The sequence below is a fragment of the Nilaparvata lugens genome, chromosome 4 (genome assembly GCF_014356525.2).
Source record: "Nilaparvata lugens isolate BPH chromosome 4, ASM1435652v1, whole genome shotgun sequence".
Classification (NCBI taxonomy): domain Eukaryota; kingdom Metazoa; phylum Arthropoda; class Insecta; order Hemiptera; family Delphacidae; genus Nilaparvata; species Nilaparvata lugens.
The window spans coordinates 5271-23488 of record NC_052507.1 but is presented as its reverse complement, the minus strand read 5'-3'; the positions used below and the strand labels follow the sequence as shown (position 1 = coordinate 23488).

Genomic DNA, 18218 nt, shown 5'->3' with positions numbered 1-18218 from the left:
GATCTTCTGTCAAATTATGAGATTTCGCTTCAATCCAATTCATATGGAAACAATTTTGACGGTTGAAAACTGAAAAAAACAAAAATATTACACTCAAAGCACCATCAATTGTAAAATTTTTGAGTAATTTTCATTGAATCATAATCACAGATACAAGCTTGTTATCTTCAAGATAACCTAAAGTTTTGTTTCAGGATTCAGTACTATGAGCACTTGTTCCTGAATCAAATGCTACTTAGGATCGTTTGCACATTGAAAGCTCAAACTGAATCGAATCAGCTGCTGGTTTAGTTTCTAAGTGATTCAAATTATAGCGAATTAAATTCAATATTGATTCTATCCAGGTTGAGATCCAGTTTGAACTCGCACTGTGCAAACGACTATTAAAGTTCTTAGTAGATACATAATCTATACAAGTTCATTAAAGTTCCATTGAAGTTCTAGGTAGATATATAACTTGAAGCTTGTTTGATATATTACCATGAATTCTAGGACAAGTGCTTGGTGTATAATATTGTTATGTTGGTGATTTTATGGACTCTTGCAACGGAACACCCAAGTTGATATGGTAATGTAGCACATGAATGAAGGGTGTTTGAAAAATAACTCCCTAGCTTTAGGTATGAATTTAATGTGTAAATTGCTCAAAAACTACATCAACAAGTACATTCGATGAGAGAGAGAACCTTCAAGTTTTGTTCAACATTAGTACACTTCAACGTGGGATCCATTTGTTGCCCTGCCCAAGCCGAGACGATATTCAAGCTCTCGCCATGTATTCACCAACATATCAGGTGTAACGGTCCCAACCGCCGTGGCGATTCTTTCCCGTAATGGTTTATGTCTTGGATGTTTCCACTGTACACAACATTTTTTATGTGTCCCAAAAGGAAAAGTCCAGAGGGGTTCAGTCCCGGGCTCGTGGTGGCCAAGCATTGGGCGAGCTCTCCCTATCCACCTTCCCAGAAAGCGAGTGTCAACTGAAGGAACTGTTCCCTGGCGCCGTCTTAAGGTGAAACAGGTCTGCCACTGCAGAGGGGCGAAACTTGGACAGTTGCTAAATCAAACACCACAAACTAGAATAGTGTATATCACTTTTTACAGATTCTATGACACTTCAAATAGGGAGTTATTTTTCAAACACTCTGTATAAATCAAGAATGATCACTTGATTAAATCACATTGAAAAATCGAAAGTGGCAAACTCACACTTTTTCCCATAACGAAGCGGCAGAATCAATTTACGCACAAATTCAAGCTTATCAGGCTTTGTGTGACAAACTATTTTTCCCATAAAGAAACGACAGAGTTCATTCACGCGCAGATTTAAGCTCAGGCTAAACTCACCTTGTGTGGGACTCTCTATACGTAAACTGAGAGTCAGGAGTCGTTCGACATTGTCGTTGTTCCTCAAAAGTGCGTACAGACTCTTGCACCACGAACACGCACATTTCTCTTCTCATCATCTGATTGAATCTGTATTATAGTAAAGGAACAATAAGATAAGTGGATCTCTCTAGAGCCAACTTCAGCCAAAGCTTTATTTGACCAATTTCATGCAGCTGTTAAAGTGAATGTTTCAGACCTAATCCTGCCAATCGCTTACTATAGTCCGAGACATAATTATTACTTTCCCTCCACCTATGTACTAAAGTACTCACTCTACTCCCTGGAACATAAAGTGTCACTTTTTTGCTCTCGCGACGAAAAAACGGAAAACTCACAAGGGAGGAAAAGTAACTCCATTTAAAAAACATGGGAAGCATCAGTCTCTATTTCAAAAACTTACATTGGAAATAGGTTGAAACGTCTGAGCTCAGATGAAGAAGCATAATAGAGTAGTCATTGAGCCAACTTAATTGAATACCTCAACCAGAAATTTGATTAACATATGAAAATATAATGTTTGTATGCTAAAATTACCAATTACAGTACATACTTCATATAAATATAAAAATTTAGAATATTTTTTTTTATATTCCATGTTATTCAAAATACCAGCCGAACAAATATTTCCCATCAACTATTCAAATTTGGAACGTGATCATGTTGCAGTTATGAGCCGACCATTGTTGTTACAACTTTTGCCGACAGATAGCGTATAGCACTGTTGATGGTGAATTGTTATTACTTCTATCTCTTCAATTTTCAGGTTGTAACAAATTGTTACTGGCCATGTAAGTTTTTTAAATATTATTCTAATTTTATTGCAGTTTTTATGAAAATGTAGGTGGTATAAAAATGTTTATATATATCACGAGTGAAAAATGCTTCTTCTCCCTTAGGAAAATTGTTGCCCTCGGATTCGCCTCGGGCATCAGTCTTTCCCTTCAGGGAGAAAAAGTGGCATTTTCCGCTCCATATATAGTTATATATAACTATTTAAAACGGCTCATTCTCAAAGACAGAGAGACCCAAAGCTCTTTCCTACACCAATCACTCCCACTTCATAACGGCATTCTCCCTACTTTTGAGTCAGCATCCAATTGTGTGCAGCCTGCTTACTCCTCTCTACTACTCTGTCCATGCTACAAACTGTGGAAGGACAAATCAGTTCCCCTTCTTCATGTTAAAAGTAATGTGTCTATAATTCAAGAGATTATAGATTGAGAGAGACAAAATAATCTATTTTATATGTGTATACGACCTGTTCACAGTGAGTCCATTGTGGGTGCGTCTCCTGGGAGAGAATAAGCCGGTGTCGGCCGGACAGCGCCAGGAGGTGAGGTGTGAATCGGTGGGAGCGAGACCGGTGCCTCATCTCGTGTGGTGGAAGGGAAGTCAGCTGCTCCCAAACTCCACGCAAGAGGTGAGTCAACTTTTGTCACTATACTCTGTGCAAATTAACTTCTGACTTGGGAGTGACATGCGCAGCAGAGGTAGACCTACAGACGTAGGGATACAACGGCTGTGGAGTTGCCGTTCTAACCAGCCAGCATTCCTCTAATTTCTCGTGAGTAATCATGACAGTTTGAAGTGAATCTGTGGATAGTGAGTTTCACTATATCCTGTCAGTATTGTTTGAATGGGGGGCATTGTAGCTATTTATACGGGATTGTGACAGTTTGAAGTGAATCTGTGGATAGTGAGATCTACTTTCAACTGTCAGCATTATTTGAATGAGAAGCTTTTGATATTATTTACGAGTAATTCTGACAGTATGAACTGAATCTGTGGATAGTGAGATCTACTTTCAACTGTCAGCATTATTTGAATGAGAAGCTTTTGATATTATTTACGAGTAATCATGACAGTTTGAAGTGAATCTGTGGATAGTGAGTTTCACTATATCCTGTCAGTATTGTTTGAATGGGGGGCATTGTAGCTATTTATACGGGATTGTGACAGTTTGAAGTGAATCTGTGGATAGTGAGATCTACTTTCAACTGTCAGCATTATTTGAATGAGAAGCTTTTGATATTATTTACGAGTAATCATGACAGTCTGAAGTTTATCTGTACAGAGTAGGCTATAGTCATCATTTTGTCAACTCAAAAACTGAAAAGCTTCTCCAAGACAATTTGATTGCAGGAATATTAATGTCAATAAATTCAATCATATAATTGAGGATTACATAATTTCTAAAAAGGTATCACAGGCTAAAGCCCAAAATGCTTACAAATCCAATCTATACAGACGTCCAAATGTCCAAATGGTTATAGTGGAGGAAAAAATTATTGATTGTCTATGTGAATTTGTAAACATTATCTCCAGGATTTGGAAATAGCTTCAGTCTCTCTTCTTCAGCACTTAATTGATTAATTATGTCACTTTCACATTTTTCGATAACACCCAATTTACTATTCAAAACAAATTGAAAACACAGATTTTAAATTTAGAAATAGGTTCAAAATGAATTGAATCGATTACAAACAATTAAAAACATAAATGACACCTTGAATACACGCTATTTCACAGATAATAATATTAAATAATAGATGATTCACAATATATGATATTATTTCAAAATTTCCTGTACCTTCTTTGTACCACCCATAGCAGGCTGTGAACGCCAAGCGTAAGCACATCTTGCAGATGCTATCTGAAAAGTGTAAAGTTACTTTTGGACATCCATATTGTAGAAACGTAGGCAGAATTACATGATAAATACATTTCATTCCATGAGTAATCGACTAGTTTTATTATTTACCCGTAAGAATAACATTATTTAAAAAAAATCCTACGTCTCTCTGTATAATATCAATCAATTATGTCTATTTATTATAATGCATTTGAATAATTGCAATATCTCAGTAATTTCCATTTGTAGACTGGCTGGCCGCTATGGCTTCGTATAAAATGAGCGCTGCTATCCAGAGATTGTCAGTTTGATGCAAGGGTAAGCATTCCTGACCGGCAATTAGGAGGTACTGGGTTCGATTCCCGGGCTGACAAATAATTATTGAATAGTAGCGCTCATTGAATTTCTATCTAGCTGTTCAACCTGTTGTCAATATTTGCAGTAGAAGAAGTCTTCAGGGTGGATTACAGCATTTATTTGGGATTTTCGTTAAATAATAATTGAAATATTTCATCTTAATTATGAAATTTCATTATGAAATTATTGAAAGAAAAATCTTGCTTAATAGAATATAATTTTCGTTTAATAATATAGATATTATTCAATCAATCAAAATTTTTATTTGTTATCGAACATATTTCATACAAAAAGAGTATCCAGGTATCAGCATTTGGAAACATCATAACATTCAAATAATATATGATATTATTGACAATATTACTCAACAAGATACATTGTAGGTAACTTAATAACAATAATTAACATAAACAATATAGTAAATAAGTAATCAGAAAACCAGTAATGAATCACTAGGAGAATTATACATGACTAGAAAAATTGAACTTAAAAAAAATTAAATCTTTTGAATTAAACTTGATATATATTATCAATTAATTATGTCATTGACTCATGATTAAGTAAACCATTAGCAGTAGCTGTTGATGATCACTCTTATGATTTTTCATGAAAATTACATTATTCCAAAACTTCTCTACGCCACTCCATATGATATATTAATCAACTATGTAATTAGCTCATGATGTAAGTCACCCATTAGCAGAGAGGTAAGTGACATATTTTATAAGGATAAGTGCATTTCAGCTCTTACTGCAAGAATAACTGTAACAAGAAAACAAGAATGGGATGAGTGCATATGCACTACTGACTGCAAGAATGAAGGTAACAAGAATGAATGACGTCACAGACAGAGCAAATGAAGCTCAACTTCGAAATGGAACGGATGACAGAAGCTACTAGGATCAGTTCCACTGTCAGCATTAGTTTGACCACTGACAGCAAACTTTGACAAAGTTTTTTTTCGTGTATATTTAAGTATTGATCAATATGTTTTTTTTTCTTTTCAAATTTGTATTGAGGATTATTATTTTTGTTGTATTATTTTTGTTGTGGTGAAATACAATTTGAGTTATATAGGTATCTTTGATGAATTTCACGAGTGATTCTGACAGTATTAAGTGAATCTGTTGATGGTGAAATCACTTTATACTGTCAGCATTATTTTAATGAGAAGCTTTTGATATTATTTACGAGTAATCATGACAGTTTGAAGTGAATCTGTGGATAGTGAGATCTACTTTCAACTGTCAGCATTATTTGAATGAGAAGCTTCTGATGTTATTTACGAGTAATTCTGACAGTATGAACTGAATCTGTGGATAGTGAGTTTCACTATATCCTGTCAGTATTGTTTGAATGGGGGGCATTGTAGCTATTTATACGGGATTGTGACAGTTTGAAGTGGATCTCACTGTAGCTGATCACTGGGTGTGTAATCTTAATTATTACTCTCTGTCTCTGCATTAGGAATTCCTTTTGTGGATCCTGTTTTGCATGCTGGTCTCTTCTATTCTGAGGTAAGAGAAAGGGTATGAGAGAGAGAGAGTGATGAGAGGTGGAAGAAAAAAAGAGAAAGAGAGAGAGAGTTAGAGAGAGAAAGAGAAAGGAGTTAAAAAAAGATAAAGGGTGAGAGAGAAAGAAAGGGTGAGAGAAAGTGAGAGTTAAGAAAAGAAAGAGGGGAAAAAAGAGAGATAGAGGAGATAGAAGGAGATAAAGGGTGAGAGAGAAAGAAAAGGTGAGATAGAGAAAGATAGAGAGAGAGAAAAAAGAGATAGATAGAGGAGGTGAAGAGAAAAAAAGAGGGTGAGTGAGAAAGAGAGGGTGAGAGAGAGAAAAAAGAGAGAGATAGAGGAGATAAAAGGGGATAGAGGGTGAGAGAGAGATAGAGATAGATAGATAGATAGATAGAGAGAGAGAGAGAGAGAGAGAGAGAGAGAGAGAGAGAGAGAGAGGAGAGAGAGAGAGAGAGAGAGACTGAGAGAGAATAATGTTGGGAGGGAGTGAGATTGATTGATTGAATGATTGATTGAGTACTTTATTTATGTAGATTACAATATATAATGGCTTATACACTTATATATAATAGCTTACAATACAGCAAAATTATAGATGAATTTACATAATATAGACTAAGAAAATATAGTATATTTCGCACCTAGAGCAGAAAATGAGATTTTTCCGGCTCGAAATCGGTTTTCAAGTCCGAGGCCGTAGGCCGAGGATACTAGAAACGATTGAGAGCCGGAAAAACATTTTTGCCCGTGGTGCGAACGCTATTTTTCGCCACACACAAAAATAAACAATATATATATATATGAGAATAGTTGTTTACTAAGTACTCCCGAAAGCAGAAGTGGAAGGTGATAGCTCTAGCAAATCTGGGGTAATCTGAATATCAGGAAATTGTCCAAGTATTTTTATTTTTTATTCTGATTTGTCTAAATAACCTATAAGATTATGTTCAATTATGTGGGAGGTTGAGTTTATACTTTTTTATTCTTTCAAATGACAATAAGATGATATTATTATAAATGTTTTAATTATTGAATACTGAACACAAATAATGAAAAGTTTTTTGATTGCCTTTCTTAGTTCCATGTTAGCAGCTGGAAAGGGTACTCTTTCCGGCCTAGGCCGGAAAGAAACCTGTTCTGACGTCAGACGAGAGTCGTCTGCAAACAATGCCTTTCAGATCTATGTAGGGACTGGAAAAAAGCTGCTTTCTGTGCAATGTGGCGGAAATGATTAAACTGTATATAATATGAAAAAGCAATTTGTAATATAATAACTATAGTGAGGTCCAAGTTATAATGACAGTGGATGAAGATAGAAAAATAGCGATGCTGATTCTCTGCATTAATTAATTATATTCCTAGACTGTCGAAAACATAATTGGCATCGTTTTGGACCTAAAAGTGGATAGTACCGGATTTGTCGAATGATAGACAAGGATAGCAAAACCAAAGTTGATCAAATACTGTCATTATAACGTGGACCTCACTATATAGATAATTATATTGTTCACATAAATTGGCGGAGCTTTGGACATATCAAATGATGAGAGGGAGAGGGAGTGTGAGAGAGTGAGATACACAGAGAGAAACACAGAGAAAGACTGACAGAGAGAGAGAGAGAGAGAGAGAAATGAGAGAGAATAGAGAGAGAGAGAGAGTAATTGAGTGAGAGGTTCACATATTATAAAACGACAGGGTGAGAGTAAGGTTCTCTCATGTAGAATGTGATGTTTGTGGTGACTGGGTCACAGAGCAAGGGATTCATATAGAATGACTGGGTCTCATGATTCATTCCCTACCTTCAATCCATTCTCTTGTCATGCGTGTTGGTGCTACCCTAAGTAGGTTAAATCAAATGAGTAGGGTCAACAAGTTGTGATGCACGAAAATATGTTGTATGAGTAGTGATGTAATAGTTATTTGTGCAACTAGTGCGCAAAGTAACAGTTTGCTGCACCGAAAGAAACGTTTACGCACGAGCCGTAGGCGAGGGCGGAATGGTTTCTTGAGTGCAGCAGAGGAACTTTGCCCACGTATTTCACATTAAATTTTTCCCACAGTTACCATTGAATATGAAAAGTGGTTGATTATGGGTAAAATGATTGCTGAGATCCATCAAACGTTTGTCTGTATAATTTTGTTATTAATAACAACTTCAATTATTTTAAACTTGATAATCCAATTGAAAATCAATAATCGATAATTTATTAAAATTAAAAATTAAATCAATTAATTCAAAAATTTGAATAATTTTGAGTAAATCTTAATTTTTGAATAATTTCCAACCAATCAATTATGAATGAGAAAAACATATTATTCGAAATAGTGAATAATTAATAATATTCAAAATGTATAATATAATGAGTTCTCATTTTTATTTATTCAAAAATCAGAAAAAATATATATAGAACAAATTCGCATTCAAGATACACGCCAACAATGTCAACAGCTGATTGGGATGACTGCAAGATAATAATTTTATTATTATAGATAAGATTTTCGCAAAGTATTAAGAGTACGCAAAGTAATACTTTGCGCCACTAAAGCAGAAAAGTGATTCTTTGCGTTCTGTAATCAGTTTAGGAATTTTCACTTTTCAAGGTAACTGCAGGAAAAAAATATAGTAATGATATAGACGTTCTGTAGTGTAATACTATATAATTTCTTCTTTCTATGGGTAACTGAATTCAGTTAGAAAATGCCGAATTTGATCAAATTATAGTAAAGAGTTTACTGAGAGGTTCAAGCTTTACAGAGTATGATAAGAACACTGTAGAAACTGATAACAGAAATGAGTACAGAAATCAATCATATAAATGGAGAAATAATTATGAGTATTAGCATAGAGAAACAATAGCGTAAGTAGATATCCCATGGTATAGGGCGTTTATGTCGCAACTTTTACTGTTATCTTAAGCCGATTACTGTCGATTATTGTCGATTTTTACTGTTTTGACCGGGTAAGAGTGTATGAACGGCACAATATGAGAGACTACCAGCGTCATAAAGCTTCACGGGAAAGAAATACATGGACTATAGGCTTGAGATAACAGTAAAAGTTGCGACATAAAAGCCCCACACCATGGGATATCTACTTATGCTATTGTTTCTCTATGGTATTAGTGAAGATCATTTTTTGAAAGTGGATCCTTTTTTTGTGAATAAAGATCATTTGAATTCGAATTTGAATTTGAATTGATATGAACATAATACAAAGTGTGCCAGAGAAACTTACTTATTTGAAAAAATTTCACGCGGTGAATTGTTCGTGTAGAGTGGCAGGAGGGGTCGCATCTGGAGGAGGAATATCTCAAATTTATCCTCCCTCAAGTAAGAAGTCATCATGCTCTGGTCTAGAGAGCAGCGGACCTTCGCGGTAGAGAGCTTCTTTTGTAATGGTCGATCACTTGTTGTTGCAAAGCAACGTGTCTTCCGCGATCGATTTGAAATTCCTCCTCACAGACTCGTTCCTGGCCGAAATTCGATTCTGTCGTGGATTAGCTCATTTCGGTAGTATGGAAGTGTCGCTAATCCCAGAAATCGACTCCAATAAACCATCAGAACTCCAGAAAATATCGCAAGAGTCAATTGAGTGTTCTCCCCGGCGTTCGGCTCGCGAACACGCAGCTGCTATGGCAATTTCTGACTCCACTGTTCAACGATTTTTCTATAAAGACCCTCAATTTCATTTCTATAAATTGGCTGTTGTTCAATAATTGACTGAACGCGAGTTGTTGCCCGTCAAAATGCATGTGATATGCTGATTGACAACCTGCCTGAAGACGCGGTCATTTTTTTTCAGTGACAAAGCTCATGCGATTTTTTCTTGGAGTTATTTGAAATCCCTGGTTTATGTCGATCGACCACGGACCATAGCACACCTCAAGAACAACATTCGCGACGCCATTAACAACATTCGCGACGCCATTGACAACATACCGGTTGACATAATAGTATATTTCGCACCTAGGGCCGAAAATGAGATATTTCCGGCTCGAAATCAGTTTTTAAGTCCGAGGCCGTAGGCCGAGGACTAGAAAAGATTGAGAGCCGGAAATACATTTTTGCCCATGGTGCGAACGCTATTTTTCGCCACACCCAAAAAAACTTCCCAATATATAAGAAATTAAAAAATAAATAAAATTCAAACAGCCTATTTTGATAGTTTGAATCTTGGTTATGACAACTTTTACTGTCAATTAATTTCAATATTACTAATTAATAATTTACAATAATGACCATATTTTTATACTATAATATTAGGCGCGAGCTTTGCGCCCGGTGCAATATCATGGATAGATGGATGAATAGAATTTTCATTACTATTTTGAAATAATGTGATGAAAAAATTAATATAATTGCATATTTCACAGTTTTGTCTCAAAATATATCTAAAAAATTGATTGAAATATAAATTACGGTAACTAATATAAAAAATAGGTATTAAAAGTCGAAATTCATCGACAAAAAAAAAGTCATTGATCGAGATTCGAACCTAGATCATGTTTGTTATTCACTGAGCTTTGAGTTCTGACTGACGTACGCCTTAACGCTCTCGGCTATTCCGTACTGTTGAATGTTGAGGCCTGACTGATAACCCTTAGCATACACGTAATACTGTAATACTAGACTTCTAAAAATGTTTACTTCACTCCTAAAAAGCGTACTGTACAACAGACTTTGGCTCATGACTTATATTATTAAAATTAATATTATTATCTGTCTCACAATAAAATTTTCACTGTGAATTAAGTCAGATAACGTAGGCTATGTAGGCTACTATGATAATAGAGTATAGCGCAAATTTGAAGCCGGTTTGCTGGCATTTTCACAACAAAATATTGCTCTGAAAATAGTTAAATCATAGAGAAAACATTCGAAGATTCAATCTTGAGTGGGCCTAATGTTTTCTCTATATGGTTTAATATTGAAGAAAATTTTATTATCTAAAAGTTTTAATAATGAATTACGGAAAAATTACTAGGAATTTTTTCAGTCAAGGCTGAGTTTCACCAGTAGGCTTACCTTAAACTTCAGATCTGTGCTGTATTTGCTTATTATTATTGTGATTGTATTGCATTAAGAAGTGGAATTCGATAATAAAAAAGAAACAATTATTACTCTACCTCACTTTTAAATATTGATACAATTATTGTACTTTGAATTCAAATTCGATTCTTCACTTTCAAATACTTGCGATACGTACCTTTCTGACAATGGACAATGTAGCCAACATTATATTGTTCAGGCTATGGAGATATATCATCGTATTCTATTGTTTGATATCAAAAACACAATAATAAATATTAATTATGAAACAGTAATTTATAAAATATATTATATAGACATAATACCGCGATTCACGATACATAATTATATAGATTATTACAGTCATTATGAGATTATGTCTCTATGATTTTGTGAGATTGGACACGATCAGCTGTTATTCAAGGTCATTTTACAGCCCTAGGGCCGTAAAGTTTTACCGGCCTGGTCGGAAAACAATCACTTTCGGCCTCCATATGACGCACGTAAACCAGCTCATTACATCCAAGTGTGGCGAAAAAACATTTTTGCCCATGGTAGGAACGTTATTTTTCGCCACACAGAAAAATAAACAATATATTTACAAGAATAGTTGTCTATTATAAGCACTTCCGAAAGCAAAAGTGGAAGGTGATAGCTCTAGCAAATCTGAGGTAATCTGAATATCAGGAAATTGTCCAAGCATTTTTATTTTTTATTCTGATTTGTCTAAATAACCTGAAAGATTATGTTCAATTATGTAAGAGGTTGAGTTAATACGTTTTATTCTTCCAAATGACAATAAGATGATAATATTATAAATGTTTTAATTATTGAATGATAAACACAAATAATGAAAAGTTTTTGATCAGCTGTTTTAGCACACTTGAAATTTGGCCAATCTGAATGTCAACGGAAGTTTAGGTTAGAAGTTCTATCCTACTCTGAAAATCGAATTATTTGAGTAGTTTATAATATATATCTTATATGTATTTCATTCATCCAAATAAAATGATAGTATATCATTGCAGAATACATTATAGAATTCTAGAAGCATAAAATGATTCCGTTTATCCACCATGTTCCGTGATAAACGCAGTACGAGTAGGTTTGAGGTTAGATTCTATTAAACTCTGAAAATTGAATTTCAATAATATATAATATCTCATTTGTATTTCATTCATCCAAATAAAATGATAGTATCTTACTGCAAAATACTTTATTCAATTCTAGAAGCATAATCTGATTCAGTTTCATAAACTATTTTGTAAACACGTTCACATCAAATCAGAATCAGCTGACTTCAAGCCCTAGGGCCGTAAAAATTTTACCGGCCTGGTCAGAAAACAATCACTTTCGGCCTCCATATGACGCATGTAAACCAGCTCATTACATCCAAGTGGGGCGAAAAATACAATATTCCAATTTATCAGCACTTCATCCCTCATTACACGGTTCATCCATTTATTCAACCAAATTTATCCTTTCGTTCCAACCTAATCCATTCGTTATTCATACGAATAAATCTCAAAACGATATGGAAGCGATTCCATCCCAAAATGCATCACACAAGTGAAATCCATTATGCAACGCAACTGCAACCTCATATCAAGGTGGCAACCTGGAAACACACGCCCGTTATCGACATCTATCAGATGGAGTGTTGATTGTAATCTAACGACGATAGTTAACAGTTATATGGTTAACAGTTAACGGCAGTTGAAAGTCGGACACAAACAGCTCATAACCGCCGTTAACTCTGAAAATTCAATCGCCCAAGTGGAAGCTTTCTATTGATCTAACGACAGTAGGTTTTCAGTTATATGATTAACAGTAGTTAAGAGTTAACGGCAGTTGATAGTCTGACACAGACAGCCCATAACCGTCGTCAACTTTGAAACTATATCCCCTCAAGTGGAAGGTTCCTATTGATCTAACGACAGTAGTTAACAGTTATATGATCAATAGTAGTTAACAGTTAATGGCAGTCGAAAGCTATTGATTCAAGGACAGTAGTTAACAGTAATAAATGATTAACAGTAGTTAAGAGTTAACGGCAATAGAAAGTCTGACACAAACAGCTCATAGCCTCCGTCAACTCTGAAATTCAATTGCCCAAGTGGAATCTTCCTATTGATGTAACGAAAGTAGTTAACAGCAGTAGTTAACAGTTTATCACAGTTGAATGACTGATACAAACAGCTCGTAAACTCCGTCAACTCTGGAATTCAATTGCCCGAGTGGAAACTTTCTATTGATTCAACGACAGTAGTTACCAGTTATATCGTTAACAGTATTCAACAGTTATAAGGTTAAAAGTTACCTGAGTAACAGTAGTTAACTGTCAACGGCAGTTGAAAATCTAACACACAAACAGCTCTTAACCGCCGTCAACTCTTAAATTCAATTGCCCAAGTGAAAGCTTTCTATTGATTCAACTACAGTGGTTTCCATTTATATGATTAACAGTAGTTAATAGTTAACGGCAGTTGAAAGTCTGACACAAACAGCTCATAACCTACGTCAACTAAATTCAATTTTCCAAGTGGAAACTTTCTATTGATTCAACGACAGTTGTAGTTACCAGTTATATCGTTAACAGTATTCAACAGTTATATGGTTAAAAGTTACCTGAGTAACAGTAGTTAACAGTCAACGGCAGTTGAAAGTTTGACACAAACAGCCGTCAACTCTGAAATTCAATCGAAGTGGATATTCCTCCTATTGATTCGCCAGAGCAAACATTGTCGGCCGACAATATTAGTTTACACGTGCAAAACTACCACAATCACTATCAAATGCTTCACACATTCTGGTTCACGTTATTTGCAGCCGCAAAGAACAAAGTTTGTATCGGAGCAACTAATCAAACATCAGAGCTGATCAATTCTGCTGCCAACGTAGTGTTAAACTATGGTGGGATTCAGTGCAAACTGTCAACATTGGGTAAACGGGCGACAGCGATGATATTTTCAAGAGATGCTGACAGTTGCTGAAGTGTACCTCTCTATAGTGCAAATTCGTGGTAGGTATTCACCCACATCAATCGGATATTATGATTGGTGTTCAATTACTACTTTCCCTCTCACTCTCTTAATATCACCCTCTCACTCACTCACTCACTCTCTCTCTTCCTCTCTTTATAACACTCTTTCTCTCACTCTCACTCTCTCTCTCTCTAACTCTCTCTTTCTCTCAGCGTCACTCTTCGTCTCGCGAAACTTCGCTCAACTAATCAAAACAATTACGTTATTAAACTAGTGGTAAAGTCAGCACAGAACAACCAATTCCATGAATTTGCTCCAGTCATCCAATATAATGAATATATGAATAATGATTTATTATTGAAGCTGGCCTACCTGAGGACGCTATTATCTGGGAAGCTTTATGTAGATTTTGTGTGTATTTATACTTCATAATAGATCTGTAGTATATTAAGACTATTTCAGTTATGAGCGTGTTGATTAATATTACATTTCATGTTCTTGTTTCAATATCCTGTTTCTTGTTACGCTATCCTATACTATTGAACTAGCAACTTCTGTTTATTTGCTTAGATGTTTCGATGTTAAGATGTTTATATATGTTTGTATTTCACCAGATCTCGAAAACGGCTCTCTCAATCAATTTTACGAAAATCGATGTACATGTAACTGGATTGAGAAGATCAATACGATAATGTGTTCTATCACAATTTAATCACAGAAATGTTCAAGTGAAAACGTTGGGCGCAAACCTTCTGCCATGAGGAGACAAATAAATTTATGAAAAGCTTGATAGCTTGAATAGTGATCTGATATTTGTTACACGTTTTTAGTCTAAGACATAATATGTCTTAGAGTAATTTTTAATGTTTCTTCAATCGGCAGGAAAACTTTAGTTTTTCAGAGTTATCTTACTCCCTTATTTTGGGGTATTTTCAGAAATCAAGATAAATATCCTACCAAATTTCCTACACGAATACAGTGTAAGTTGTATTATAATAGCTACAGTACCTGTTCGTTTTTACCGTATAATTATATGATAATAGAAAGCTTTATTAAAAACAGCCATAACTTCCTTGTTTTCGGATATTTTCGGAAACGGGACTTACGCTTTAACGAATTTGGGGTCGCTGAATTCAAATCTGAAATCAGAATCTTTCTATCTTCATTTTCAAGGAAGATAGTTTTTGAGAAAAAGTGGTGTCCGGAGAGACGTAGAATCACCATGTGAAAGCGACGATTTGTCCGCTAGTATCTCGATGCAAGCCGGTTTCTGCTTGCCTCGAGGGGAAAAGATGTGACAAAACGAGGTTCCTGGATAGGGGTCACCATGTGAAAGACACGATTTGACTCAATGTACTTCGACAAAAAACCGTGTACACTGTTCAGTGTTCAAGTTGCACGTCTCCTATCGTGTGAAAGTAGCCTAACGATTCTCACGAAATTCAGAACATAGTGGGTTTATAATATAAAGATTCGATTGCACTAGGTCTCATCCCTGGAAAAACTCGCTGAAGGACATTAAAAGTTTAATTATTATTCATTCTTGGAAAAACAGCTGATAATAATTATTATATCGTCGTCTGTTGGTGATAGAAGTGAGTTAGCGAGTTCATCTGTGTGGGACTGTGTCAAAATTATGTCTCAGCTGTTGAACTTTTGTAATCATTCAATCAGGTACTTAGTGCCGGTTGCAAAAAAGTCGGGCTATTTTCAATCCTGATTAATTCCAGTAGATCCATCTTTTTGAAATGGTCTTCTCTGATTTGGTTCACGTTAAGTTAATCAGGATTAAAATTTAACCGGCTTTTGTGCAACTGGACTTGTGAGGGAAATTTTTGCATTCCTCTGGGAATTGATCTCAATTTACTGTGATGTTATTATAAATGAATGTTATTATTATTTCTTCTTTCGTAATAAAATGTTTTATGCTTTTGTACTCCTGAGCGAAGCTCGGTCCCCGGTATTTAGATCTATGGGAATGATGTGAATTGATCATTATTCTTATAACATCTCCATGGAAACCATGAGTTTGATGGAGGAAGGGTCCATGTGCTAAAACCACGTTTTGAAGAAAACGCTGTCAAAGATGAACCTATTCACGTTCAAACGCTTGACACAGTCTTCAAAATCGTTGTCGCATCGTTCAAAAAATACATATAGGTTAAAAATTGGTAGACATAATATGGAGAAAATGGCGATGAATCCATTAAGCAGAAAGGGCATGAAGTTCTTAAATTCAGTGCCTTTTTCCATCGAACTCCTCGATTGACTGTAAATCATTTTCCATCGTTCATTGTTCTTGAGTTTTGATCTCTTATTGAAGTGATCCGTGGTCTAGTGGATAGAGTGCTTGCGTAGCAGCATAGAGATCCCGGTTTCGAACCCTCTCACAACCAAAAGTTTTTTAACCAGATCACTCCCGTGTTATCGGATGGGCATGTTAAACTGTCGGTCCCGGCTGAAGTATGACAGTCGTAAGGCCCATTGACGGCTCAAATTATATATTCAGGCGGTGGGACCTTCCGCAAAGGACTCCCCAACAACAAAAGCCATACGAATTTACTTATATTGGTTGAATCGGAACTAAACTTGATCGATAGGTGTCACGACTACGAAATCGCTGCTCTCCAATTGGCTAGCTTGTGATTGGTTGAGATCCCCACTACTCAACTACCATAGGCTGTCGTCATTACAAAAATTCATTATTACTGCTACAATTCAACTACTATAATCAACTTCAATTTATTCAACTACAATTTTTCAGCTACACTACAATTTATGACAGTGTTGACATCGTGACAACGGAGTCATTATTTTCTCAATCAACTTCTCTCTCATTCAGTTTTTTTCGCTCTTCCCATGACGTACCAGAATCAACAAGAGGATCATTCAATGGTCTAACCACATCTTCATACTGTAACCATACGGAAATCAATGTAACTCTGAATGGAAATCCAGATTAGCATTTGAGCAATCTTCATTTGTGGATTTTTTCTCCATCCTCTCATTTTTGTCTTTTATTCTTCTACTTCTCCTCCTTTTTCTTCTTCTTCTTCTTCTTCTTCTTCTTCTCCTTCTTCTTCTTCTTCTTCTTCTTCACCTTTTTCCTGAATCTACTACATCTCTCTTCTTTTTCCTCTCCTTCTCCTTCCTTCCTTCAGTCCTCAACCTCTCTATCTTCTCTCAGTTCCTTCTCATTTCACTCCTCCTGCTTTTTTTTCTCTTATCCCATCAATAACTCACTCACTCACTCGCAGAACTAAAAATCTACCGAACCAAAAACGTTCAAATTTGGTAAGTATATTCAGTTGCCCCTTTAGAGCGCTCTAAGAACGGGTTTGGAAAAATTTCCAAAGATACGCCCGGAATCTGCGTTTTTCCAGCGTTTTTTAGCGTTTTCTCAGCTTTATCGAAAACAACTGAACAGAAAATGTTCAAATTTAGTACCACAAAAGCTCAGCTGGGGTGTAATAATGTTGTTTCAGAAGGAATTTGCAATAACGTCAAAGATACTCTCAAAATTAGCGTTTTTTTTTGCTTCTTCTCAGATTTATCGAGAACAAATGAACAGAACGATCCAGTCACGGGTCCAGGCTAGATGGATATGGGAGCGAAGCGAGCCTGACGGCTATAGTGAGGTCCATGTTATAATGACAGTATTTGATTAACTTTGATGTTGCTATCCTTGTCTATCATTCGATAAAACAGGTAGCACTAGCTTCGCAACGATGCCAAATCTGTTTTTGAAAACGATGCAGAAATACAATTAATTGAGGCAGAAAATCGGCAACGCTGTTCTCTATCTTTATCCACTGTAATTATAACATGGACCTCACTGTAGTCTCATATATAATCTCTAATCTCATATATATATAATTTCTAATCTCATTTATCCAATCTTGTTCTGATATTCTATTACAGACAAGCACTGACGGCAACCGGACAGTGAGCACCCTGCGCTACACGCCTAGTATGGACGACTCCGACTCCCTCCTCAAGTGCCGGGCCGTCGACTCCTCCTCCCCGCCTCACGAGGACACCTGGTCACTCAATGTGCGCCGTAGGTACTTCTTATTCATTACTCTCTCTTCTTCTCACATCACTATGATTCATAAACTGTCAGTCGAAATCTAATTCAAAGTTTCCGCTTTTATACAGAGTGTCCCAACAAGGTTGTAACAGCCGTTAACCATAGATTCTACTCGACATTTCTGACAAAAAAATTTCAGTAAACTTTTTTTCTACGACCTTAGTTTGCGAGATATATGGATTTTTCGATATTTTCAAAATATGCCTACTTCCGGTCATTAAATA

The 18218-nt window shown here is 35.8% G+C and overlaps 1 protein-coding gene across 1 annotated transcript in view; it reads left to right on the top strand.

Moving 5' to 3' along the window:
* Nucleotides 1–17964, top strand: part of LOC120351216 — a gene marked incomplete at its 3' end in the record, with an annotated part of 20445 nt that extends 2481 nt beyond the window's left edge. Inside the window, exons 2-3 of the mRNA XM_039427591.1 lie at nucleotides 2658–2809; nucleotides 17826–17964. Of these exons, the coding sequence (XP_039283525.1) occupies nucleotides 2658–2809; nucleotides 17826–17964 (291 nt within the window). The remainder of the gene's footprint in view (nucleotides 1–2657; nucleotides 2810–17825) is intronic.
* Between the last annotated feature and the right edge of the window lie 254 nt (nucleotides 17965–18218).